Source organism: Lutjanus erythropterus, chromosome 10, assembly GCF_056507025.1.
Source record: "Lutjanus erythropterus isolate fLutEry1 chromosome 10, fLutEry1.hap2, whole genome shotgun sequence".
NCBI classification, from domain to species: domain Eukaryota; kingdom Metazoa; phylum Chordata; class Actinopteri; order Lutjaniformes; family Lutjanidae; genus Lutjanus; species Lutjanus erythropterus.
In genome coordinates, this window is record NC_139326.1 from 31,921,443 (window position 1) to 31,948,275 (window position 26,833).

At 39.5% G+C, this 26,833-nt stretch overlaps 1 protein-coding gene across 1 annotated transcript in view; it reads right to left on the minus strand.

The window, feature by feature from the left end:
- The window catches only part of galnt9 (polypeptide N-acetylgalactosaminyltransferase 9), a 138,901-nt gene that overhangs the window by 80,960 nt on the left and 31,108 nt on the right, over positions 1-26,833 (minus strand). The window contains exons 3-4 of the mRNA XM_084729054.1: positions 21,584-21,750; positions 4,441-4,615 (exon numbers count right to left, since the gene is read on the minus strand). Coding sequence (XP_084585180.1) covers positions 4,441-4,615; positions 21,584-21,750 — 342 coding nt within the window. The remainder of the gene's footprint in view (positions 1-4,440; positions 4,616-21,583; positions 21,751-26,833) is intronic.

Here is a 26,833-nt window from a genome sequence, read left to right on the forward strand (position 1 = left end):
AAGGTCAACTTGTTTGATGGTATAGCTCAGTAAATGACTGATACACAGTATGCTTTATTCATGTTATAAGTAGTTTCACCCTGATCTTTAGTGCTTTCATGCCATCTCAATAAACCAAGAGTGAGATGTTGACCTTCTTCTATAGCATAGCCGTAATATCATTTCTATACCAGTTAACAGAATGACTAAAAAGCTTGCTTTTAACTGGCAGAACTGTTTGCATGTTTTCAACCTGGGAGACATGATATGTTATCTATTTCTGTAGAAATATCTATATTTGTATATATGTATTAATCCAGCAACAGCTTTGTGTCACTCTGTCCCTGCTGGTCATGTCTGGAAGGGAACCCCAGATTTGGGGTTAATGTGATTACTCTTGCAAGATGCTTTACAGGTCTGGGGTTCCTCTCTATGCACCGTTTCAACTGTTGTCAGCTGACAGTGACAGCATGGAGAATTGGATTGTGGTCCTCAGTAACTGATGAATGTTCCTTTTTGGCTGCCGATAGGGTACTAAGAAATCCCAACGATGTGATTTTCAATACAGACACCCCTCTTTCATTAAGCTGCTGGTTAGATGCTGTATTGCAGTGTGCAGCTTATGCCACCAGGGGTCAGTCTTTGCGTGACAGCCCAGCTGAGCAGACAAACATCGCTTTCATAAGAAAAGGAAATATGGCGTCTTGGTGATTAAGTTTAACGACTAACTAGATAAAAAGAATAAAAATGTCTGTGCCCCTGTTTTGTATTATGTCAGATTCAGTCTTGATGAGAAAGGTAAGCTGACAAACACTGCACACTACTGACTGCTCAGAGTAGCGTTTCATCGTGAGCGTGTAACTTTAGCGAACATTACAGAGGGAGAAGGACAGACTAATTGTCTACGGTGACAGAGTGAAGGTGAATGTGCCCTGAGCAGAGAAAAACATGAGCAGAGAAGTTTTCATTCTGGCAGAATATGCCAGTGATGGTGCTACAAATTTACAGTTTAGGTTTGAGCTGTGGGAGTATTAAGTACAGTGGAGTACAGTGTAGTTGAGCTGTTTTACACAGGTTTTACACAAATACTGTCATAATCCTGTATACCCCAGTAAACTGTGAGGAGTGCATGAAGGTATGAAAAAATGGATACTGCCCAAGCCTTGAATAGGTGACGGAGAGACAGAAAAAAATGGACCACCTGCGCCACATTTAAGTGATGAAATACTGTGTAAGATATACGCATATACACACACTGACTGCTTCATTTTCTGTCACATTGTTTCTACATTTATACAACTCATTGATAATATGCATACATATTAAGCTGTAACTTAAATGCATAATTACATAAATCAATCAAATAATTTATCATCATCATTTATCATTTGTATTTGAATCATGATTTTGTAAAGACTGACTTAAATAAAATCTATGTATCCGTTAATGGTCAAGGTGCAAATGGAAAATGAATAGTGGAAATAAAAAAAATGCACTGGGTGATATTTCATGCTCTTCTTTAAACACTTGTGTTATATAACAGTCTCCTAATAACATATAATGTTAGGAGACTGTGGTGAATGTCAAGTTGATCTGACATGATACAAACATGATAAAACAATGTACAGTGGTGGACAGTAAAGAAGTACATTTACTTGAGTACTGTACTTAAGTACATTTTTGGAGTATCTGTACTTTACTTGAGTATTTGTTTTTTTGGAAACTTCTGACTTTCACTCCACTACATTTCAAAGACAAATATTGTACTTTTGACTCCACTACATTTCTAGGAAGGTTGTTGTTACTTTTTGACTGAGCACATCGTTGAAGTCAGCTGTTGCTGTTTTTTCTTTTCTAAAATGCAATTGGTCACATGCTGTGTTCTTCACAGAAGGAAACCAATCACAGTAGCTCGTCTCAAATGGGACTGATGTAAAAGCAGAAATACGTCCAGACGCACTAACAAGCACAAGCAAGTTCTCCCTCTTTCATTCAAACAAAAAGCGGTAATGGTGACAGCAGGAGAAAGACTAAATTAAATCTCAATTATTCCAGGTAGCTTTTAAAGTTGGATTGTTGGAGAACTTCTTACAGTCGGCTTCAATCTGCTTTTATGTGTTTATGTGTAGCAGAGTGATTCTACAAGCATCAGTGCATCATTAGCTGGTTTCAGAGAGTTACAAGCTTCTGTAAATGCATCATGAAAACAATACAGCATGTATTGATATTAGAAAATGTACTTTGTAATTTGTACTTTTGAATACTTAAGTATTTTTAAAACCAAGTACTCTAGTACTTTAACTCAAGTAATATTTTGACCTAGCAACTTTCATTTGTAGTTGAGTAATACTTGACCAGGAGTATCTATACTTTGACTCAAGTACTGGGGTTGAGTACTTTGTCCACCACTGACAATGTACAATAATCTAAAAAATGGGTTGTTATAACACACTGCAGTGACCTATCCATCAGGAGTTTGTGAAGGTGGTGAGTAGAAAACAGGTTGGTTTTCGTCCCACTTACTGTGTTACTTCATGCTGTTTACTGTTGTTTATCATTAGAAGGTAGGTCAGCTCAATTTTTGTGAATTATTAATGTTAAAATACCCGCGGCTCCCAGTGATTGGGGAAGACTGCTAAACCAAACTAAATTCTAAAAGCAGGTGTTTTATGGTAAGGTTGCAGCAAAACAGCCACATCAAAAATTTTAGTTACAGCACTCCATCTTTAAGAGTCTTTTCTGATTCACTTTGATCTACAGGCACAAGCAGCACATGTTATCTACTCACTTACATTATTAACTAACCTGTGGTGACGTCTGTGCCACACATATACATTTATCTAACAAATATATAGCTTGAACTTCATAAATTATTAAGAAAGAATTGTAAAAATCATGTAATCATGTAAATCATGTAAAAATGAGCATCTTTCTCTGCTCTGAAATGCCAGGAGTGTGTCTGCTCTGCTGTCTTAGTGTCAAACACACCTATGACCCAAAACATGGACACTCCGTCTGGCAGCTTTATTAGACTTGTACAGACATGTTTGAGCCACCGGAGCCAGCGGACAGTGACCTCAACTCACTGGAGAATCAACCTGTTCCTCTCAGTCAGGATGGTATGTTTTTTTCTTCAGTGTCAGCTGTTGGAACTGAAGTGAGCAGCAGCTGTTGGGCTTATATGGACTAAGACAGTGGCTGAAGGTACGTTCGTAACTGAACATTGGGGAAAATGAGGCGTCATTCGAGAGTCTTATGCAGTGTTAGGGGACCGTGGCTCCATTACATCACCAAGCCATATTTCAGCTCTGCCTAAAAAATCCTGAACACAGATATCGTGAAGAACAACTATTTTCTGACATGTACAATGTGTTTGGAAGAAAAACAGATTTTCCTTTACATAGACTTTAAAACTATTTACACCTCAGTGCAACCAGCTGGATTACGTGGATACTGAAGAAAGAGTTTAAATCTGATGAATGTAAGTCAAGATCTGAAGTTGTAATCAGCACCTTTCTGCCTCCATTGTAATGCATCAGTGTGTGTATGTCTGCAGGAAGTTGGGTGACATTTGTGGCATCTCATGTAGTAAGTAATAAAAGGAAGGTGGGGGTTTTTATGCTTTTCATATAAATTCAGAGCTCATCATCTGTTTATTTATGAAAAATATATTACCATTTGTTTCCATCTCTAGCATCTAGTTAGTCAAAAAGGCTGAAGTGCATCTAGGGACACTAAACAATTTCTAACTAAAACGTCTCTCTCTGCCATCCTCCTCCATCCCTCCTCTTCTTCCTTCAATCCCCCTTGTCGTCCTCCTGCCTCCCAGGCAGCTTCCCAGGGAACAAAAGCTACACTTCATCTTCAAACACTGACAGCATGACAGGCTCAAATTAGGTGCCAATTACATCTATTTGAGTGACTTGTTTGCCGGTAAACTTAAGTAGCAGGCAGACATTGGACTGAGACCCCCAGAAGTAATTTCATATCACAAAATAAGCCCAGAGCCTGCAGGTAAAATAATGTCGAAATGCTCCACATTCAGGCTCCCTCTTTAATTACATTCACTCCTGGCCTTTCACAGTGTTTGGGTCTCTCTTTTGTTATCAGTGTGTACTTTTTGGACAAGTAGTGTCATTAAAAGTGGGATGTCTTTTTATTCGGCCTAACCAAAGCCCATTATTCGCAATTTAAAAGGAGATGCAAGAGAAAAAAGCTTATTGATGGTAAACCCTTGCTAATAATAAGGGTCATTGTGGTGAAAACTGCTGTCTCAGTCAGAAAACGGACTGGCACCGTATCAAAATGCTTAGGGCAGGCTAAACTGCATATATCAACGATAATAATCCTACATGACATTCTTCTGTACTGAAAACATAAAAAGCCAACCACAAAGGCAAAGGTTGGAAAGGACAGGGAAACAGCTTAGACCTTGTCGTGTTAAACATGACCTTTTCTTACCAGCCGGTGTTGAACTCGACGTGAGCATCAAAGAAGCCGACGACGGGAGCTGTGGCCGCGTTCCAGCCGTGTATTCTGGCTCTGATCAGGCCCTCCCGCTTGCTGTTCCTCACAATCTTTACCAGGCCGGGGTAGCGTTTATTCACATACTGGTCCAAGTTGAATTTCAGCTCCACTGAAAGAGGGCACATTAGAGAGAATCTGGCTTTAATGGACATCCAAATGACAGTGTATGAACATTAACAGAGCAGCTGTAGCAAATGATAATGTTTTTCCAGGATAACCCAATGCTAATGTTGAATGGTTTTGGCCTTTGCTTGCTTCAGAGTCTTTGGGCTCTATCTTACACCCGGCGCCAAACTGTTGCACTGGTGGTGCCATTTGCCATTTTTACCACGTCTGTAAGATAGCAAATGAACTTGCACATGGTCTGTGCGGCCATGGGCTGGAGGTCTAAAAATGAAGGCAAAACGAAGGCGTGGCTGGGTGTATTTGCCATCTTGTGCTCAGTGCATTGGAGTAAAAAACACTTCCGCTTTAGACCAGCTAAAACCTGGTTGAAACACAGTCTGTGGCGCAATCTGTCTGCCTGTACAAGATATCGCCCAGCGAGTTTGGCTGAGACGTTAGTAAAGTGACCCTTTGACATATTTTCTGTCAGCAATGATGTGTAAATATTTAAGTTAAAAGCATGCAGATGTGTGTTTCTTGTGCTTTGCTGAGGCGCACACACATCTCCAAAATCAAAAAACACCTGTCATTTATGTTAAACAATGCACATACGTGTTTGTAAAATTATTCTCACTATCATACAGGAATCAGGAATTATTATTATAATTATAAAGCCCAATAAATCACAACAGACCTGCAAAGTGCACACAGGACAGGATCACAGCTGTCAGATTGTCTTTAACACATCAGTCACGTGACAGCTGGTGCAGCTGTAGTGTTTGTGTCTGTGTGTTTATTGGGATCCAGAAAAACATGATTTGAACAATTATGATCTTATATCATTATATCTGACCACAAAACCAGTCTGACCGAGGGATAAAATGTTATTTGTATTCTGTCATATTACTTTAAACTTTTGTGACTTAGCTGAGCACAAAGACTCCATATCCACACGACACATCTTCAGCCTTCAACATATGAAAAACTAGGAAACGAGGCATAATCGACTCTCTCTAAATCTCACCCCTTTTTATGCTCTAATAACAGTTGAGCAAATTTGGTACCTCTGTCAGCTTCATCCTTTCCTGTTTCCTAACTAAACTTGTCCACATCAATCAATAAGATATAGTGAACTAACAATTTTCTCACATTAACGTTTTCATTGAGGGGGAAAGTTGACCAAAGTACCATGCTTGCTACCACGGGGAAGAACTTCAGTTGTTTAAGAAACACTCTCTGGTTTGGAGGTATTTATTGACCACAAACACCTTGCTTAATGTTAGCCCTGGTAACTGCAGTAGCTCTCCAGGAGTATCATCCTCACATTAAAGCTGTGGAGTTTACACACCCTCCAATCCTTAAGGTAGGCTTATCGGTGGCTAACGGTAGCATACCAATATGACAGCAAGCAATGTTTAGCCAATAGTTTGTGCAGAATGAAGGCAGCATCAAAACCATCATTCCTCTGTTCACAAGATCCTGTGTACTGATGGTCAAGATAGTACATGATGGATTAGGGTTAGGGGTTAGTGCAGAATATAGGACCCTAGGAAGATAGGCTTCTGCACAAACAGCGAATGAGGATACCACAGACAACATCTGAATGGAAATAACCACAATATCAGTTTTCTAATCTGATATCCTCACCTATAGCCTGGGAACCAAATCTGTGAGCTGTGAGCTCAGACAAATCTTTGAGCTCCTGCTTTGTTTGCATTTGTGTTGTGAGGCCAAGATAATCCTCACCCTCTCTGATATATGCTGCAATGCTTGACACTTTCCTATCAAATCTCTAGAAACAGGGAATGGAGTTAGAGAATTCTCGAAGTCAGAAACAAAATCAACCTTTTCACCATTCTTATCGACAGTAAAATTGCAGCCATGTACCTCCACTCAATCCCACAATACCATTGGATATTATGGAGGTTAGCCTTAGCATAGCTTACCCCACCAAAATGTTGCTTTAACAGAGCATTAGTCATTGTGGTATAATTACTGAATTTCATATTATTCCTTTATGGTCTTCATTACAGAAAATAGTATTAGAACATTTGCATTATGGCCTAACACTGATGGTAATTATCAACTTTACATACATGATGGAAGCTCCAAATAGAGAGAGAGAAAAATAATGAGTGAGGAAGCTGTTTTGTATATCAGCCCATTACTGTGTTATCAAAAAGAATACCACACTGATATGAAAGGTAAAAGATAGGACGAGGGCTCATGTACTTTTGCAGAAAACTGTTTTGATCTTTCAGAGTATAGATGTGTTTTTAATAAAATATTAAATTAAGGAAAAGCAGAATTCATTTGATTATCCTAACTGAGACAATCTTCAGGGTTGCTTTACAGGTTCAGGTACAGTGTGACTATCTAATGCATTCCTCTGCTGACGTCTTTATTCCAGCTGGATTATAACATCTCTCTCGTTCAACTCTCACAGATGAGCCTGGCTGTCATCTCTGGAAACAAAGTTTGCTGGGTAAACAGCCAGTTGCACAAATTGCTGTCTGTGTTTCGTCGGAGGATAGATGGCTGTTTGAGCTTCTCCTCTGGGTTACTGCTGAGCGTTCCACTTTCTGAGGGAGAGATTAATAAGGACGCTTGTGACACACCGGCTCTCAACAGCATCCACACCTAGCTTCTGACTTTGGCTGGCAACATAAATCAGCCAGTGAAAGTTAAAAAAAAAATGGCAGCCTAATCCCCTGTCTGTGTGACTGAGGAGACACAGTGAGCGGAGGGGCTGTCAGGAGTCTTTTTCTAGCTCAAGGTCTTAACATACTGTATAACGGTTCAGCGAGAGCGAGTGAATTTAGAAGCACTGACCCTTGAAGCAAACGGGAGTTAACATTTGACACCAAATTAAAGAAACCACTGAGTCATGGAACTTGGTATCTGTCTCTCTCTGTCTGTGGAAGTGTCTTTTTTTCTGTGTCAGTGTTTAACATGAACAATTGGGCAGAGGGGTGGCTCCATGGTTACCACTCTGTCTGCAAGTGGGTAGTTGATTTATAACTATACAGGTTGCAGCACTTCTGTGTGGACTCTCCCTCTATCTGTGTGTTTTTCTCCCACTATTCAGCAACATGCTGTCTGTATATGTAGGTGAATGTATCTGTCTAACATTAGAGGTGGAAAGATACTATTCATACACCTGTATTTACTCAAGTACTATACCTATGTACATACTTGTACCTGAGTTTTTCCAGTTATGCTACTTCTACTAGACTGCTATTTGAGTCTCCTAAATAACTTTAGGAGCGCATCTGTATTCCCATGGTCATATGTTTCCAGGATCCTATGTTCTACTAACCCTCACCCTACCCCTAACCTATCATGCACAATACAGAGCTGGAGAACATAGGACCCTTCATCATGTTCCCATTATGTGCTAAATAAATCTGGGGAATGTAGGAAGGACTACACAGTTTCATGTAAATAACTATTAGAGGCCCAAAAAGGTTGAATAACACAATATTTCATAAAAAGCAAAGACTACAGACAAAGAGCTTTTTTTTTTTCATCGTCTCATCACTAATCATTTCATGGTCTTAAGTGAAACTTTGGACAGAGCCTAACCTGAGGCATGAAATCACTGGACTAAATGACTTAAAACTAGCCTCATCTTCTACAGTAGTAAATACTACTTGTACGATGACGGAGCAGTATCAAGAATCTAATAATATATCACATGATACTATATCAAAGGAGGCATTTTTCTTTTACTTTTAGGGAACAATTACTTATTGATACTGTAAGTAACAGAGGTGAGGCAAAGTCATTGTTTTGAAGGTCATGTGTAAGTCGAGAGTCTTTGCAGTCAAGTCCGACGTTAAGTCCCAAGTCAAGACTGTCATGTCCTGAGCCTAAACTTTGAGTTTTGAGTCCTAAGCAAGTCATAATGTGCTTCTCACCAAATGTAATGCAATTTTAACAACACAGCCAACTGGCTCAGTAGTAACTCTCTGGGATTCTCTCCCAAACTTTCAATGAGTTGCTAAGAATGATTAATGTTAACTTTAGTTGATTCAGGAAATGAAGGGAAATGAATTATTCATGAAACACTTTTTAAATAACACACTATTTAATCTCTGGGCTTGGTGTTAGGTATAAAGAATTTTCCAGTCAGAAGGCTCAAGTCCAAGCAGAGACACAGGCCATTGGTGTCCAAATTGAGTTGTGAGTCTTTTTTGATTGTTTCGACTCTGAAGTCATGAAATCCATTGACTTGACACATCTCTGTTAAGTACATTGTGCCGACAACACTTCTGTATGCAGGACTTTTACTTGGAATATAGTATTTTTGCATCACTTTAGTAAAGTTTACCTAAGTAATGGACATGACTACTTCTTTCACTGCTGTCTGATCTGGAGTGCTGATTTTAGAATTGAGTTGGTGTAGGTTTACTTTTATCCAAAGAACCTCTGGTGTTAGACAACCTCTATCACCCACAAAAAGTAATAAATCAAAAGAAGAGAAAAAAAAACCTTAAAAAATCACAATAAAAGTTTAAAAGACAAATTATCTACTTCATCCAGAGAAAACTGGACTCTTCAAAGTGAGATCTCTCCTCTTTCATCTCTTTGGTTGCCTTTGGTATAAAGCATCTCAGAGTGGTGGTACAAGCATTTAGCACTAATGTCACATAAAATCATTTATGAATAATGAGGTTAAACTTAACTGCATTCCCTTTTGGATCAGTCGTTGTTCGAGGCGGAATTGTGTCTCTTTGAGGGTCCAAAGACCTTTGCAGTTTGGTTCTGTATGTACTGTTGAAGGTTTTGAACCTGTGCAATGGGCCTCCTTTATCATGAGCCTACCCTGCAGCTACAATATGATAAAAGCTATTAGAGTGTAATAATTACTGGGCTTTGCTAGGAGGGAGAAAAGTTATGGGTCTCCCTCTGATCCTTGCAAATAAAACATTGGACTGCATCCATGGGAGAAGAGTTATGGAGCAGGGAATACATTTTAAAGGACTGGCAGTGCAACACAGCAGTGGATAAATAACTATCCATCATACTGTGAATTTAAAATGAATGCATAGTAGACTGCGTGAGGAGCACCATGAATTCCTGTGGCCATGTGATTATGGAAGCCACTCTGTGCAGGATAAATGGTAGCGAGGTACTGAACATGCTTTTGATTATTTAAACAGTGGTAAACCTTTAGAATTCACTTACATGCTGCAAAGCTTGAATTATATCCTCCCACATACCGCTTCCTATATGATCGCTAACTGACAGTACACTTAAAATGGTCTTTACTTTGCAGTACGCTAATAAGACGCGACAAGCTGTACTTTGTATCACATTAAGACAAACTCTATAAATAGTATGTTCTTTTTAAAGCATGTTAGACACTTTTTAGACTTTCTTAGAGGGTCATTTTGGACACATTACAACATAACTGTACTGTAAACTTAAGTTGTTTCCCACTGATAGACCAGTATTAGACTTTCTTAGAGGTGATTACACAGACTTATTGTAATGCTGCAGGCAGATAATGTGATTTGTGGTTCTTTTTAGGCTCTAAGGGTCGAGCAGTGTGTAAGAAATATACTTTAGTTTGCAGGATCATTTTGTCATAATTTTTCCCTAATAACCCTCTAATAAAGTCTAATACAGGGTCTAAGACAATCTAATAAAGAACTTTTTACTTCTAGTTTCTGTCTAATTTCATAATAACAGTATGTTTCATCTCATTGGTGAACTGTAAAATAAAATGTGACCCCTAAAACTACAAAAATAGCCCACAGTATTTTCTGTGTTTCCCATCTGTTGTGTTTTGTTGTGTATTTACAAAGGTTTGGTGGAATAAAATGATCAGAGAGATTTACTTCTGCTACACACGCCACAGGCCACACTCCTCTAACCGTGGATTTATGGACCTGTCTCAGACACTGATACGGAAACAGGTCTGAAATTGATCGCTCTGATCGATCACAAGCAGACCGGTGAAGTTACAGAACAGCTAAACTGGTTCAACACAATGTGATGTTCATTAAATATTCAAAAAAAGAAAAAAAAAAAAACTGTAGCCAAAAGTAAAATGATACTCCTCGTCCTGGCAGAGCAGCTACTCAGGAATAACATCCAAACGTTGTGCTACAGAATGAGCCCTTCACTGTAAGTGGGATACATTTTGGCAGTAGACCTGTGCTTTGTAGAAACAATCTCTGGAGCGGCAATATGGAGGTTATCCACCTCTCACACATTTATTGGAAACAGCACGGTGGTAAACGAGTTCATGTTTTTGGACTCCTCCACCTTTAACTTACTCTTAACATTGTTACATCCTCTTCATGTAAAATTCTGCCCAGGCAATATTATGCTTGATTTTCATTGAGTGGCTGACAGATAAATTATGAAAACAACTATCAGGGCTTCACTCTTTAACCTGAATATAATTCTTTTTTTCTCTGCTCTCTGTCTTACCAGCACCCCTCTTCATTGCTTTTAATACATTAATTCTAATGCAAGGTGATTGTATTACCCGTTCTGTGGTTGTAAACGCTGCACACGGCTTTCTGACTGCAAGTAGTGACTGAATGGTGTGTGTGCGGTTTGACAGTGACCTGTGATTGGGTGTCTTAACCAGAGTGACAAACTCTTGCCCATTAATTGTGCTTTGCAGCTGAAGAGTCAGCGCCTCACAGAGTGCTGCAGAAATGAGTCCTAAAACTAATTAGCATATTAGCACTTCTGGTTCCCTTGTCTCAAAGTCAATGGGTTTTTTGAATACGTTTTTGGTTCAATGCTGGAAATAAGGTCTGTGGTTAACAGTGCTTAAGAGATGTTCACATTTTGTTCTACAACTTGAATACATCAGTAACACCACTTATGAATGCCGAAGCTTTAACGTGGGCTGTCAGGGACACTAACCGAGTCACTTAGCGGTGGTGACATGAAGTCATCTGATGTTGGCTTTCTACTTATGGCATTTGCATTTACACTTAAAAAAATACAAGTGGTGCTCATTTGTTAATACTATCCTTCTGAACAAAACGTCTAAGAGCTTATTTTCTGTAATAATCCAAAATCCAGTGATATAATCTCATTGTCTTCTTTTTTTTGGAGGGAACTACAGCAAAACTAACTTAAGTGTTTGCCTCCAAGAAGAGATCATCCTCACAGGTCTCTATTGAGACCTTGATGAAACAACATTTTGAGAGAGTCTAGCATCCATAACATATCCCCAAATCACCAGTGTTAAACATGTTTGGACATACAGTAATTATATTACTTGCCCAATCAGATTTCAGACATAATTCTGTAGACCAGTCATTACACTTAAGAATGCCACAGCCCAATTTGAAATCTGTTAACCCAAACCTTTAATCAAAACTCTGATCAACTGATCAACAATCGAACCAATGACGACATATATGATATGCTCCAGTGACGGGTCACCAAATTGGTGAAATTAGGTCAGATAAATAGAGAATTACAGTAATGTTATTCCCATGCCTTTTTAAAAATTAGTCATAAATTTTTTATGGGAATTTCATATGTATCAAACTGAAACTTGAAAACGAAATAAAACAAAAAAAATATTTTTCTTGACCTCTTAAGGTCCACCTGCAGGACCTTTATGGCCCACCGGTGGGTTGAGGCCCACACGGGATCACCATTGTAGACCAATGGTGAAGTTACGTTGTAGTTTTAGGTTGGACATTCGACAACTTTCACTCCGGATGTTACTCAGTTTCACTGAGTGGAAAGAGTTGAATCACCAACGTAAAACATCACTGTGGCATGCTGTAGGCTACTACAGCTTTTACAGGTTGTACAGAAGTCCGCTTGAGGGCGTACAGAGCCCCTGCACACAGTTGTGGGGAGTGGGCAGATTTAATAGTGAGCATTCTGTTGGTCAATACATTACCATACAGGTGTTAGCTGGTGCTAATGTGTCAAAATGAAGGCTAACTTAGCTAAATCAAGTTGGCAAGGTGCTAATATTACAACTTAACCCTGGCTTTACTTGTCTGTGGACATCAATTACACTTGTTGAGGGATGTTTGACAGACCTGGCAACTCAAGATGTAGTAATGAACCAACCCTCTAAGCATTTATTTTGTTCAAATGAAGGGAAAAAGCTAAAGATCTAACATTGAAGATCAAAGTAAGCACTCTAATGAATGTCTTTAATCATGTTTTCTAATGCCAGTATCATCACGAATTTATTAATTGGTGAAACATTTCCTCGCCACGGTATCCCTAGTTGAAAGTGGTTAGTTTAAGCCTTCATTAACACACATCATATTTTGTTTTATGAGAAGAAAACATGATTGGTTTCGCTTCAAGATATAGGTGCACAATAAAAAAGATAAAAAAAATCCATTTTTCATTTAATCTCACTTCAATGGAACATAAGAGTCAGAGTACAAAACTGAGCTAAACTGGACCAAATGAAAAACAAAGGAAGATCACGGTATAGTAAATAGAAACTGTCTATTTCAAAATTAGTTTTTGCAAGTGTCGCAATGTGTCAGCTACATTTTCTGCACTATGTTAATGAGCAAATTCTCCACTTAGAAGCTTTAATTAGATTTAATGTATGCAATGCTTAAAGTAATTCAGCTGCACTTGAATTTAATCATACAAGCTGTACTCAACTGGTCCTCAGTTTATATCCTGTTTTCATTATATGAATCATTAAGTTATCAATTTGGTGGTGGTATTTGCTGGGATTGAATCCTGTAGGGCTCATTAAGCCTATCCTTGCTGCTAACATGGCGAACAACAATGAGTCTTGCCCGACGCACACACACAACCAAAGCTCATCACTGGGAATGGGAATTTAGTTCTGACCGCTGGAACCCAGCGCTGTGAATAAACCTCCCAGCCACCAATAAATGTCACCGGCTGTCCCAGCAAAGGAAACGTGTCGCGGCGACAAGGCAAACATGCTTCCTGTGCGTGATTTATTATAGCAGGAGTGAGTGTGGCTGTACCTTCACTAGTCTCACTAAGCCTTGTTTAAATGAGAGGGGACAGACAGAGCCATCCAGAAAAGGTCAAGCAGTCCAGCCTGCATGTTAATTGTCTAATGTCACAGCAGAGCAGCTCCCGAGAAACAGCTCACACATCTGCACATATTATCATCACTGATGGTAAACATACAGTAAAGGCTGCTGACGGCTGTGCCGTTTTCCACAAAGTGACCTGAATTTGACCTTTCATTAGACATGCACAATGCAAGTGGGCACTGAAAACATCAACGCATAGTAGGCATGTACCGTGATGTCAGTGAACTGAACACAGCACCAGGTTACAGAGAAGTGAAGTTGTAACAGTTTAGCTGTATGTTTCACGTGATACAGCTTGCATCAGTTTCAATTTGTCACTTCTTCTAGGTGGATGACTTTATTTTAACAGTTAACAGAGTTTCCATGCCTGAAGTTTTATACTGGCAAATTGGGTGAATCTCCAGGGTTTAATTAGTGGGAATGGGATGCCAATTTAATGATTTAAATATCAAAATATAGACAGTCGTGCCATTTATTGAAAACTACATAGCAAACAAAAACACTTCCAGTTAAATTTCATTTCCTTGCATAGTTTATTTCTCAGTTGGCCATTTGTGTTTGTCTCTTTTTGCTGATTTCCTTTGATTTTACTTTGGGCCCCTCCAAGTTATGAAGGTCATTTATCATCAATACACAGGATAGGGTTGTGCATCGGAATGAAAGCTGTAGTTCTTAAATGATAAACACGCATAACATATACACAGATAGCAACAAGATAGCAATGATAATATGGTTGATATCTTCACATTGAAAGCTTGACAAGTGGGAAACATTGTCCATCAACACTGATTGCGTTTGACCACGATGGATCATCTACGTAAACACAAAGTCCTCCTCTCCTCATTCTTCTTGTATGCTGCGTTCTGTCAACGCTAATGAAAGCAGTGAGAGTGAAGTTGTGGGCCAAACCAAAACTAAAGTGACAACTGGTTGATCACTATAAACAACCTTCTTTCTTTAATATAAGAATATTGGTTATAGCAGTGTCAAAGAAGAGAAAATAAAGGATATCAATGCCATCCTCAGGAGGTAATACACAGTAAGCATCCTAAAAAGAAAAGAAAAGAATAGCCCAGTGAAACCAAAGAAACAGAACAAGGACAGAGAAAAGAGTTCTAAAGGAAAAAAACTAGGAATCCCACTGGGCCCGGGAAAGGAGAAGGAAGAACCAGAATTGGTCATCGATTATTGTACCTGCATGTCTTCAATATCTGCCCCGCCATCAACAAAAGAAGATCCAAATGAAAAGCGAGGAAAACACCATGGAAACAGCAGTAAGAGGACAGGGAGGTTAAATAGACAGAAGAGATTTACAAAGCTAAAAGGAATGGAAATGTGCCATTTTTATTCTCTGATATGATAACAAGTTGAATGTGTAGAATTAAGTTTGAGAAAAATCGAGTTTAGGAATGTTTGAACTATTAAGGTTTTTATGAAGAAATGATTAAAAAATAAGATTTAAATAGCTATAAAAGTTGATTGGGAACAGTGTAATGTCTAATCGCCTTGTGACCTTGTAAATGTGTGTGTGTGTAATGAGTGTATAGGGAAATTAAAGAGATGAAAGTAACAAGGATGCCAAGCGAACACAGATGGCTGACAAATTGGGAAGTACCTCAATCAAAATGAAAGAAAAATTGATTAAAAGATCAGTAAAATGTTGGTTCATGACCTGAGATGTTTGTTGTGGTTGAGGTACAAAGCTGATCAGGCCATCGGTGGGTCAACCTGGTTAATCTCGTGCTTACGAGTTAACTATTGAAGGACGTCCTCATAAGGATAGTGAAAAAAAAGGGTATAAGAAGCCTCAATTTTAGAGAAGTAGACAGAGATGATCGAGTGCTGGTGGAACCTTTTGAGTTTTTCCATCTTAAAACAATGCTCCAATTCTCAGCCCAGCCCTGAGGAGGCTGCAGGCAAGAACCGGGCCTATGTCCAGCTCCTCTAGCAAGTACAACTTATCAGGCCTAGGATGAGATGGAGGTTCAGCAATTGCTGGTGATGATCGTGTTCACACTCCCCTATGAGAGTTGCAGATTTTGAAGATTTTTAGACTACATGCATTCCTACAGCCAGCCATCTCCTTAAGCATCCAAGGAGGTTGTGAGTAGAATAGCAACAGGGAAAGCAGTAAAGGGATAGAAATGTCTGGTTTGAATTAGATAGAATTAAACTTTCTTTTTTCTTTTGTCAGCACAGAAAATTTGTCAGTTGGCTGCTTTGACTTGCATGTATCGCATTGCTACACTTCACTGCCAGTCCAGCAACACTAGCAGTTAATTGGAGCCGGAGAATTCTTCCTCAGGTCTCGCTGGGTGATGGTTTTGAGCTGCGGCAGACCTTCCATCCAGCAACTGCTGAGCGCATCTGTGATTTTCAACGCATTTGGGAACACCCCACCCAAACCATAGTCTTTCTGAGCCCAGATCCTTCCAAGCTATTGGGAGGTTGACAGACCACCCACAGCTTACCCAGGCTCCATGCGGAGCTTCCCTCCAAAGACAGGGTTTAGTTTCCCATTCGCTAACATAGTCTATCTTAGTTTCTCTATTTTTCTGCTCAGTGTTTGATGCCCTCTCCTCATGATAACCACTCCTTGGATGTTGGCTACTTGAATCCAGGGTGGCAGATTTCACGCTCTCGAAGCCAGCTGCCTTTCTGCTCCTAGTCACCACTCTAGATTGGTACTGATTTCAGCTGCTCTGCTCATAAATGTTGGCATTAAAATACAGAAGACCAGCCAAAATGGTAAGATTGGCTTGCCTGTTTTCTCAGAGAAGAAGTTTCTAAACAAAATAGTCTGGTGCTATTAACTGTCCTCTGTCTTTCCCACTTCTTATGAGCAGCCTTGCTGGTCTGACTTAAAGATATTTTACTTAAGAACAGCTCCTTCCTTGATTGTAACAGTTGTTAAAGTTATATGAAATGGTTTACGCAAGTATACTTTTGCAGCTTGCTGATCTGGCCACCCGGTTAACTTCAAGCATTCATTTAGAAGATTTTGAACGTTCCAATCATGCTGAGCCTTCATGACCAGCAGTCCTGAGGAAGCTGCTGGTGAGAACCGGGCCTAAGTCCAGCTCCTCTGGCATGTATCAGCCTCAGATGAGATGGGGGTTCAGCGATTGCTGGTGATGAGTGTCTGTTGCAGATTTTTGGACTTTTTGCATTCTTACTACCAGCTGTCTCCTTCAACACCCAAGCAGTTTGTGAGTCGAATAATAAAAGGCAAAACAGAAAGGGATAGAACTGTCTGATTTTATTCTGTTTGACTGTGTTGATAACATTTGATTAATGTAGTTTTTGCATAATTAAAGAAGGCACACTATCTGCAGTGAAAGTAAGAGCCCCTTTTCATGTATTATAATCTGTCAAAGGGTTGCTTCAAACAATCACAAAGCCTTCCCTCAGTGAAGTACAGAGTGTGTGAAACTAGGCCAGATCCACAGATGAAAGCTCTTATTGGTTGTCTAGACTCTAAAAGTAACTTTTCCCTAGCAGCATAAGTATACTTATGCCCTGTACCATTTCCAGCAACCATTACAACTATTACAATTAAGGAGAGAGCTGCCATTAACTAAAGCGTTCTCACAAAGTATCTTCAAGTCAGGCAACTGAGGGTGCTAGTGTGAAGATAATGGGGAAGTCTTTGGGAAGAAGACACTTCTGTAAAGTACTCTGTAGCCTAATTGTGTTCTGCAATATTCTTTCCAGTACATTTTATTAAAGAGGTACTGCACTAAAAAAATGTCTTTTGAGCTCTAAAATAAATTGTAGAATTGTACCCCCAATGCTTTGAAAGCTTTGGGTCGCTCTACATCATGAAATTTAGATTAAAAATAGAATCCAATCAGATTTGGGCAAACAACATCCCCCAGCCCTGCTTCTGTGGGAGTTTGCAAAGCAGCACTCATTTTCAAATATATGCTGATCGGGACTCACCATTTACACTGTTTTTTGCTAACCTTCAACTAAATATTTTTCAGTTTTGGCTTTTGGTGGCTGTAGAAGCTTCACTAGACTGAAACAGCAGGGCTTCAGCTATGAACTAACACTCTGCCCCACAGGCAGACACACAAACAGTGGACAGTCTCTCCTATGCTGAGCCATTAGCATTAGCTCAGCCAGCTACAACACTGGTACAAATCAAGAAACTTTATCAAATAAGGCCACAAATTAGTGACAGTCCAAGCTCCAACGGACTGTATGTGTTTCTCCACAGACACGGAGAGCAGGACAGCAGCTGCCCATGGATGGTTAGCTACAACTACTACATTTAATGTATGTTCACACTCCTGGCAACGTACGGCAACATCGTCGCTGAGTCGCCAGTGAAGTGTTGTTTAGTGCTCATTCATGGCAGTGATTGCTTGCATGTAGAATCAACAAAAATGGAAGAAAAAGGACAGGGTTAAATAAAATGGGAGAATGGCCGGTGGTAAGAATAATTTTTCTCCCACTGTTCACTCAGCACAGGAACTGTGAGGAGACAGGAAGCGCAAGTGGTGAAACAAAACCTAACAGACCTAACCTGCCAAAAAATATAAACATTAGCTATGGCAGGAGTTTGAAATGTACCATGAATTACACATATGCTGTTTGTCAATTTAAAACGTAATTTTACAAGATAAGAGAGTCACAATTTGTGGTAGGTTTGTGGTAGTTCAGTTTTGGGCGAAACTGCTCTGTCTCTCTTATTGCACACTAAGCTTGCTTTCCCTTGTAACATTATCCTACCTGAAGTATTTTATCCAGTGACTCCTGGTGTTTTTATCAGCCGTGAAGGTAAAGAACAAATAAGACCCACTGTTGTGTGACTACATCCCGGTATGAAAACACACAGGCATCGTAACTTGAACAGCTAACATTAGCTTTTGATGTCACTCACTTGAGTGGATTTTTAGTCTTTCTAATTATGTATCTTCACAGTCATATACTTAGAGAGTTCTCTTGACTGTGCGATTTGCAGTAAAATTCAAACAGGATCAAAGAATAATTTGTCTCTTGCCAGTGACTACAGTTCATATTTTTGTCTGAAGTAAGGTCCCATGTTGTCCACCGGAAAGGGTGTGACTTCAGCTCTACTGTTACCTACTACGCAAGGATAAGACCACACCCCCTACAGCGGTAGTCTTGTGCACCCCAGCCCACCCCACCCCCTCTTCTCTGCCCCTTGCCACACTGGCAATTTTTAAAATTATGTGGTGGGTGAAGTTAGGCTCAGATGCAGTTACACTTTAATATTTATAATTAAAATAGCTGGATGAATCTGCACTGCACCAGTCTATTCGGATTAGAAAGGATGACCTTAATGTAAGGGTTGGTCCGGACTCCTGTACTGAAATGCAGGCCATTAAACTATTCCAGCAATTTGGTTCTGCTTCTGATAGAACTGAACTAATTTAATTTCCATTAGAGTGTTTGTTACTGTGAAAGCCGAAATAGTGTTTCAGAGTCTTTTACACCCTTGCAATAATAACATTTTATGAAAAGGAGGAAGATAATGTATAATGAAATGTAATATTGTCAGAAAATGTTGCGGTCTTTATAGTGGAAATAAGGCTGTCTTTCATAAATGTGATTCAGGAAACCTTGTGAGAGGCAGACTGACATAATGAACGGGGGGGTCTGCTTCCATTTTTGTCTGGACACAGGCTTTTAATGTCTTCCTGTTTAATGGTAGGCAGTTAGAGACTCAGCGGGAGCAGCGATGTGCCAGTGGTGAGTCCTGCTCGGCCTTCTTTCAGTATGTTATTCATGCGCCCTTTTCCTCTGCCAGCCTGAGGGAGGCAGGCCTGTTACTCCGTGCCAAGTGAAGGAGGGCCAAGTGTCGTCTGGAATCTAGTTCATTGTCCCTCCTTCTCCAAGCGGGAAAGCTTTGGGGATGTGGAGTCGAGCATCGTCAGCTGCTGTGGGCGTCATGGCGTGGAGGCAACTCAGGCATTTGCCCACATCGCCATGGAGACAGTAGTACGCAGCAGTTTAGAAAAGGACGAGACAAATCCCAGCCCGTCTCTTTGGTCTTTTTTTTTAAGCTATTTTAAAACCTGGTGTTGAAGAGTCCACCCTCAGGGGTTCCCCATCACTTCAACTGTTAGTCACAAAACCAAACACACACAGAAAACTCTCTCACACACACACACACATGCATATGCGCAGAAAACTATAAGAAGACTGACTACTCTGGCAGGAGTCCAAAAACATCACACTAACTCATTTGTGTATGACGCCTCCGCTGACGTTCCACCCAAGAAGACAAAGCATGATGAATAGGGTGACTGTCTCAACTGAATAAGCAAACGAACAGCATGAGACAGTGATAAACTGCAGGTTCTACAGGTTTGATGATTTAAAGGCTGAGAGGATACACTTGTGGACGGGAAGCAATTAAACATGATGCAAAAAGAAAATGATCAGAGCGATACTGGATCAAACTTTCACAGTGGCTCAGTGACTGCCATCAATCAATGTCCAGCAGACCATATAAAGCATGGAGTTACAGATCGCTAAGAAGTAATTCTTAAAATGGACAGATATATTTTGTATAAAAATAAATCCAATCCATCCAGAAATGAGAACAGACGTCCAAATAGTGAGTTAGAGCCACAGACACTGTATTAAATAGCTTGAAATCCTTCCCAGACTCTAGAAAGCTCAGGCAGGTTGCAGGAACAATTCAGGAACGCAAGGCGAGTGCAACACTGCAATCTGACAATAACAAGCAAAGGAATTGTCTTACACAGTTTTCTTGAAAACGAAAGTCCACTGGTCTGAAAATACACACTCTGGACTTGGAGTCCAGTGGCTGTCTGTCTTACTGCCTGCCAGACTCCATTAACACATTGCTTAGTTTAATTTTTACAATTATTACCTCTTTCTACAAGATTATTAATGATTTCTTAGAATTCATAAACAGACAATATCTCATTCAGCAAACATTCTGCATTAATTTGAACTCATGAAACAGGTCTACAAAAAACAGAAAATTACAGGAGGACACCACTGCTGTAGCGTTGTTGTCAGAGTAGTGAGTATTTCAACATAGCATGTTTCCTTCATCTCTGATGACAAATCATGGTTATTTTAGGATTTAGTACAGTAAATATATGACAGATTTCTCCTTTAAGTCAGAAATTCAATCAGTATGGTTGACTTTATAATTATATTGAGTTTATTCAACACTGTGAAATTCCTTTTTCACCAAATTATTTCTCAGTAGTCTTTGATCTCCTTGGGTATTATTTCACTATTTAAAGGCCTCAAGGGAAATGGCAATTACCCTGTACTGTTGGATGCAACTAAAAAACTACTGTTTTTCATGGCAAACTAAGAATAAAAATAAGGCAATGCGTCAACCTTTTCAACAGGACATCAAAAGTGCACCCTCTGCTGTGTCGTACTGCAACACATTTGTTGAGGATATTTGTTGGGACTTTGGCTATTGCCACAAAAGTTTTTCTTTTTCTTTTTTTTTAACCAACAATGTGAAAGAGATTACCTTTAAAATGCTTCACAGGTTTTATTCAACTCTATTTGCAGAAACACAAAAACAAATAACTGGGGAGTGAACTGTCACAATTTATTGCTGATCTGCTCTTTGGCTTAGATTCACTGAACATGACAAGAATCTCTGATTAGAGTTCTATCTGATTAATTTGCGTCTTGACAAACAATACATTGACTCTACATCTGAATGTACAAACAAAAAAATCTGTTAAAACATCATTTTTGTAAGTTTTACAAGATATTTATTAAATCTCAATTTTTTCTTCTTTGTTTTACAACTTTTAGTCCCCCTGGTCTGTATGTGATTGTAAATTGAATTGTTGTATTAACGTAGCAGATTTATATTAATGTTGTTTTTTTTAAGTAATTATTAAAATGGCGATCCTTATATTTTTTCATCTTATTAATAAATCTGTGAAAGGTCTTACCACTGTCACTATTGTCGTCCACCAAGATGATCTCCTTGAGCAGGTGCGCTGGTGTGTGGTTGACCACGCTGTGGACGGAGCGCAGGATCACGGACAGAGCCTCGTTCACAAAGATGAAGACCACAGAGATCTGAGGAAGATCCTCTGGGTACGTCAGCTGCTTACACCTGTAAAGACAAATGTAAGATCATTAGCAAGTGCCTAAACACTACCCAGACTTTGTTGTTTGTATGATGTAATGAGAAACACGTATAGCACAAATGGGCAGTTAACTTACATGACCAACTATATGTTCTGCACTGTATGTTAGTTCATTTTTTTGCTGAGCATTAGATGAGAAGATACTTGATACTACACACATCTGTTAAGTATAAAACTACAGCTAGGTGACAGTTAGCTTAGCATAAAGAGTGAACACTGTCAGTTATACTCCTAATCAAAGGCAAGAAAGTATATAGTAGATGTACTTAGCATTATAAAAATGATTAAGATGTAGTTCCATTTTTGCTACTCATAAAAAACAATATAAAGTAAGTAAACTAGTTGAATTAATAACGTTATAGAAATAAAAAATAAAATAAAATTTGATACCCCCCTGTTTTCAAACTTTATGCTAAGCTAAGCTATCCAGCTGTTTTCAGCATGAACTATTTCTTCAGGTCCAACTGGTCCTCTATACAAAAGGTTATGATTCCAGCAATATATGTAGAAAGATCAGCGTAAGTAACAGTGATGTCTTTAATGTAACCTGAGCATATCAACAGTTGTAACCAAAAATTACTCCTTTGAATTAAAAAATCTTACAATGCTCTTCCTGCTCACACAAACTTCAAAATAAACAGTGTGTTTTAACACTTCAGAAAACCTTTTAGGATCCCTACATACCCTCTCATGGTCCTCTGATTCTACCTCTGTGTGACCTCTTTGACAGCGACTGCATACATTTCTCACAGCAGATTCTGACATTTGTCAGAGCAGGAAAGTCACTAAAACATTAGCGATAGCTCTGCTCCTTGTGCTAGTGAGCATGTGCAGTGGCAGAGCCCTGCAACTGCCACACCTGCACTAAACGGGATGCAGACATAATTAATGTGATCAGTAACACCTGTTTGAAAAGTCAAGATGTCCCCCTAGAAAAGTCTATCCAATGGATTTTAATCAGCCAACTTTTCATTCTACTGGTTGGACTCTTTCTCCGCTTAATAAAAGTTGAGTAAAACACACAGTGCCACATTTCCACTGTATTCCCATGGTGCATGAAGCCTTACATTTCTCTCTAGAAACAAAGGGATGTATCCTGGATAACGTTCCTCAGTGCACCAAACCAACAAGGCAAAAAATAGCACTGCTCCAAGATATCATTTGATGGTGAAGCTGCAGCTCCGGATATTCTGTACTGCACTTTGACTGCTGCTGCAGTATAGTTTCTATAGTGAAACCATATGCTGTGCAAAAAGTACATTTCTCCAGGGTCAGCAGAGGAGTCTATGTATTTTTTACTCAGGCTGACAGGTTCATGGCCACGTAACATTTTATAACTCCCATTACACTTAGCATTGTAAAAGGAGTGGAATAGTGTCATTATGTTCTTTTTCCTACAAGAACATATGTTCACTACAGTCTCTTCACTACCTTTACATACTTTTAAGTATATAAATTATATTTTCTCTTTTCGCAACTGGCAAGCATGATCATGTGAAACACTTTGTAATTACATAAAGGCATCTCACAGCATGTTGTTAATGCAAGGGAAGAATGAGGTCAGCTACGTAGAAAACCTGTCGTCTAAAATGCACAGCAAAGAGTTTTATATGAAGGTAACTTTTACGAGACAGCATGCATCAGCACTTACAACGCTTTATGTCATAGGTAAAAACTGAGCTGCATGTGCCTTATGAATTTTCCTGTTGTTCCACTCGTCATTCAGACCATTTTCCAATTATGATCAGGATTTTAAAGTATTTAGAAAACTTAATTTTGTGAAGGTTGACTGCTAGCCACCGTATCCATATGGAAACATGGATTCCTCTGCAACAAAACCTTATTCAGGTTTCTGATCTCTGTCTGATATGTAGATAGAAGAGGTGTGTGTCTTGACTGGGACCGATTCGATATGTATCGCGATACATGTTTAACAATACGATATATCTTAGAAATTTTTAAACGGCCAACGATTCGGTTTGATACGATTCAGCTCTGACACAATACAATACAATATGATGCAATACAAGACAATGCAATGTGTGAATCTTTACATTTTGATTCAATTAAGTCTATATTTGTAGAGTGCTTTTAGTGGCAAAAAGAAATCCTGATAGTTTTAGTAAATACAGTAACAGTAGAGATAGAGAGAAGGAGACTTTACAGTGGTGTTAACATTTTATTATGAATCTCATGTGTGAATGAGATCCTGTAGCCTCAATGAGAATCTGTAAACAAACTTTAAAACTGTAAAATATTAGTATTTTTGCAGTAAGATGATCTGCTGCTCTGTTTCATATGAAGAGTGCTGTGTTTTGGATTAGTGTGGTTACCTGCTCTCACAGTGACATGACGTCTCTGTGGGTCAGACTCGTAGCTCTGTACTCTGCTGTCAGGCACGTTTTGCATAAATGATCTGCAGCAGCATTTCTCAGCTTTCTTATAAAACCCCAAACTTATCCCACACTTGAGTGTTATGAATGTGTGGTGGTACAATTTCACTTCTGTTTTGAGCAAATGAAGAGGAGACAGGAGAGGGAGGAGGAGGAGGAGAAAGAAAACGGAGGAAAGTTACAGCAGCAGCTCCTTGATGCCAAAAATAAAACATATGCGCGTCCCAATGAGATGTATCGATACACTACTGCTGCACCAATTTGTTTTCGATTAATGTTCAGCTTTTCACTGATACAGGCCGTCTAAACCAATGCACTGGTATCTTACACATTAAAGTCTGATGCATCGGATTCATGAGTGAATCATTACTAGCTTTGTTGCTAGCCTTGTGTCAGCTAGCGTTATGTAGCATTCAGTTACAAAGACTACAAGTGAAGATTGCAAGAGTCTTTGAGGTTGTACTCAATGCTCTGGGCTATATTTGCTGAAGTCTTACGTTTACCATGGTCACTGTAGCATGTTAACATGCTAGCATCTGCAAGTTAGCACTGAACGCAAACTACAGCTGGGACAGATGGGCATGTCATTGGTTTTGCAGGTATTTGGCAAGTGGCAACCTCACTTGAAAAGTGAAGCCAACACTGAAGTGCCAAACACTGCAGTTCCTTGAATGGCCACTTGAGGTTGGCTCCAAAAGTGAGTCCAATTTTACATTTTTTTATAATCAAGGCTGTGCCCACTTTGAGTGACAGATGGGTGTTATCACAGATGGCTAGGCGCTAGCTTGCTGTCTCATTTGGCTGCCTCAGCTCCTCCCACACTCCAACTCTTTGTCTATTTTTGGATTGGCCAGAGAGAGGCATTGCCAAGATGGTGACGGCCAGAGCTACCTGGTATAAAAATGTGATCTGTATCCAGATCCATGATCCAGATAAGAAAAAATGCATGTAAATGCAAAGGTGTAAATGCTCCGTTATCAGAATGTGATCAGATATGCCTGACCACATCTGGAGATAGTTTATCTTCCAGTGTAATCAAATCTTAGTAGTAGTAGGTAGTAATATTAGGTAGGTGTAAACACAATCTGTACAACAATCTGGACAACATATCTGGAAACAGATCACATTTTAATACCAGGTGTAAATGGGGTGTAAAACCTGCTCTTCAGAGACTCTCCACTAATTATTATACTGTCTGTGGTATTTACTCATAACCCAAAATATCACAGAATAAAAAAAATCAAATTTGACCTGATGGTGGCACTAGATTAAAGGTCAGGAGATCACCACAGTAATTAGAATTCATCCTGAGCTAGACAGACTCACAATGCCTTCCCTTGAGCCATGGCTTAAAACAAAAAACAAAAAAAATGCTGAAATAAAGTCTGACTTTGGTGATGTAGAGGATAAACTTCATCTACTTTATTATTCTTCGTCTTCCATTACTTATGGTCAGATGGAGGAGCCAGATCCTGTCAGAGTTGTAAATGCAGCAGACTCCAGGCAGCTAAAAGCCAAACTGGGTTCATCCTTAAATGCTGCGGGAACTAATTCAGTCCAGAAAGTGGACACATGCCTCAAAACTACATATACAGTCTTTTTATTTTATATTTCTGTGACCTTGCAAAGCTTTGAATTGCCTGTGTCTGAATGGTGTGACATAAATAAACTTGCCTTGCCTCATGGACTCCATAGTAACCTCTTTTGTACCTCTTCTGTCACTGTAACTTAGGGGGACTCAGTTAATAAAATATTCACTATGGGCCCGATCTTATGCTGATCCAAAGCATAGGTTCAAAGTGCAAGACACAATGGATTTAATTTATTCAACCACCTTTGCCGTCTTGTGCCACTGGTGCAGGGGCATCCCGCTTTGTCCCGCCCCTTGTGTCAGCAGCGCACAGAAGGATTCACATATCAGCATGGGCGTGTTTTAGGCTGAAAATGCAATAAACCAATCAGAAAGACGGCTCTCATCAGGTTATCCAACAGGTATGACCAACCAGCATCAGGCTCTGACAGGAGTACACAGACCTTTTCCTTTCTGTATCAAACTGGTCTCATGCTTAGATATAACATTTATGTTATAAATCATAACTGTTTTATCTTTGGTTTTCTGGATCCAAATAAACACACAGACAAACACTACAGCTGCTCCACCTGCCATACCGACTGATATGTTAAAGACAATCTTGCAGCTGTGATCCAGTCCTGTGCACACTTTGCAGGCCTCTTGAGATTTATTAGGGCTTATAATTATGATAATAATTCCTTACTCCTTATTAGTGACGATAATTGTAGAAGACACACCAACGCACGCTGTTTAACATACTGTAAATGAAAGGTGTTTTGCGATTGTAGGGACGCACACGCTGTTTACTTCGATATACATTTTATTTTCAAAGGACACATTGATAATCCACACTCCACTAAACAGCAGGTGTTTTGTGACTGTGGAGACGTGTGTGTGCACTTCCGCCACATGCGCGGGTCGCTACCTTGAGCAGACAAATCTATTGCACCACAGATGTTGCGCTTCAACCAGCCTTTAGCTGGTCTGAGGTGCAAATGGTTTCGACTAAAATGTGCATGCACACGAAACCAAATGCGCCCAGTCAAGCTTTTATTTTGCCTTGATTTTAAGACCTCCTATCCA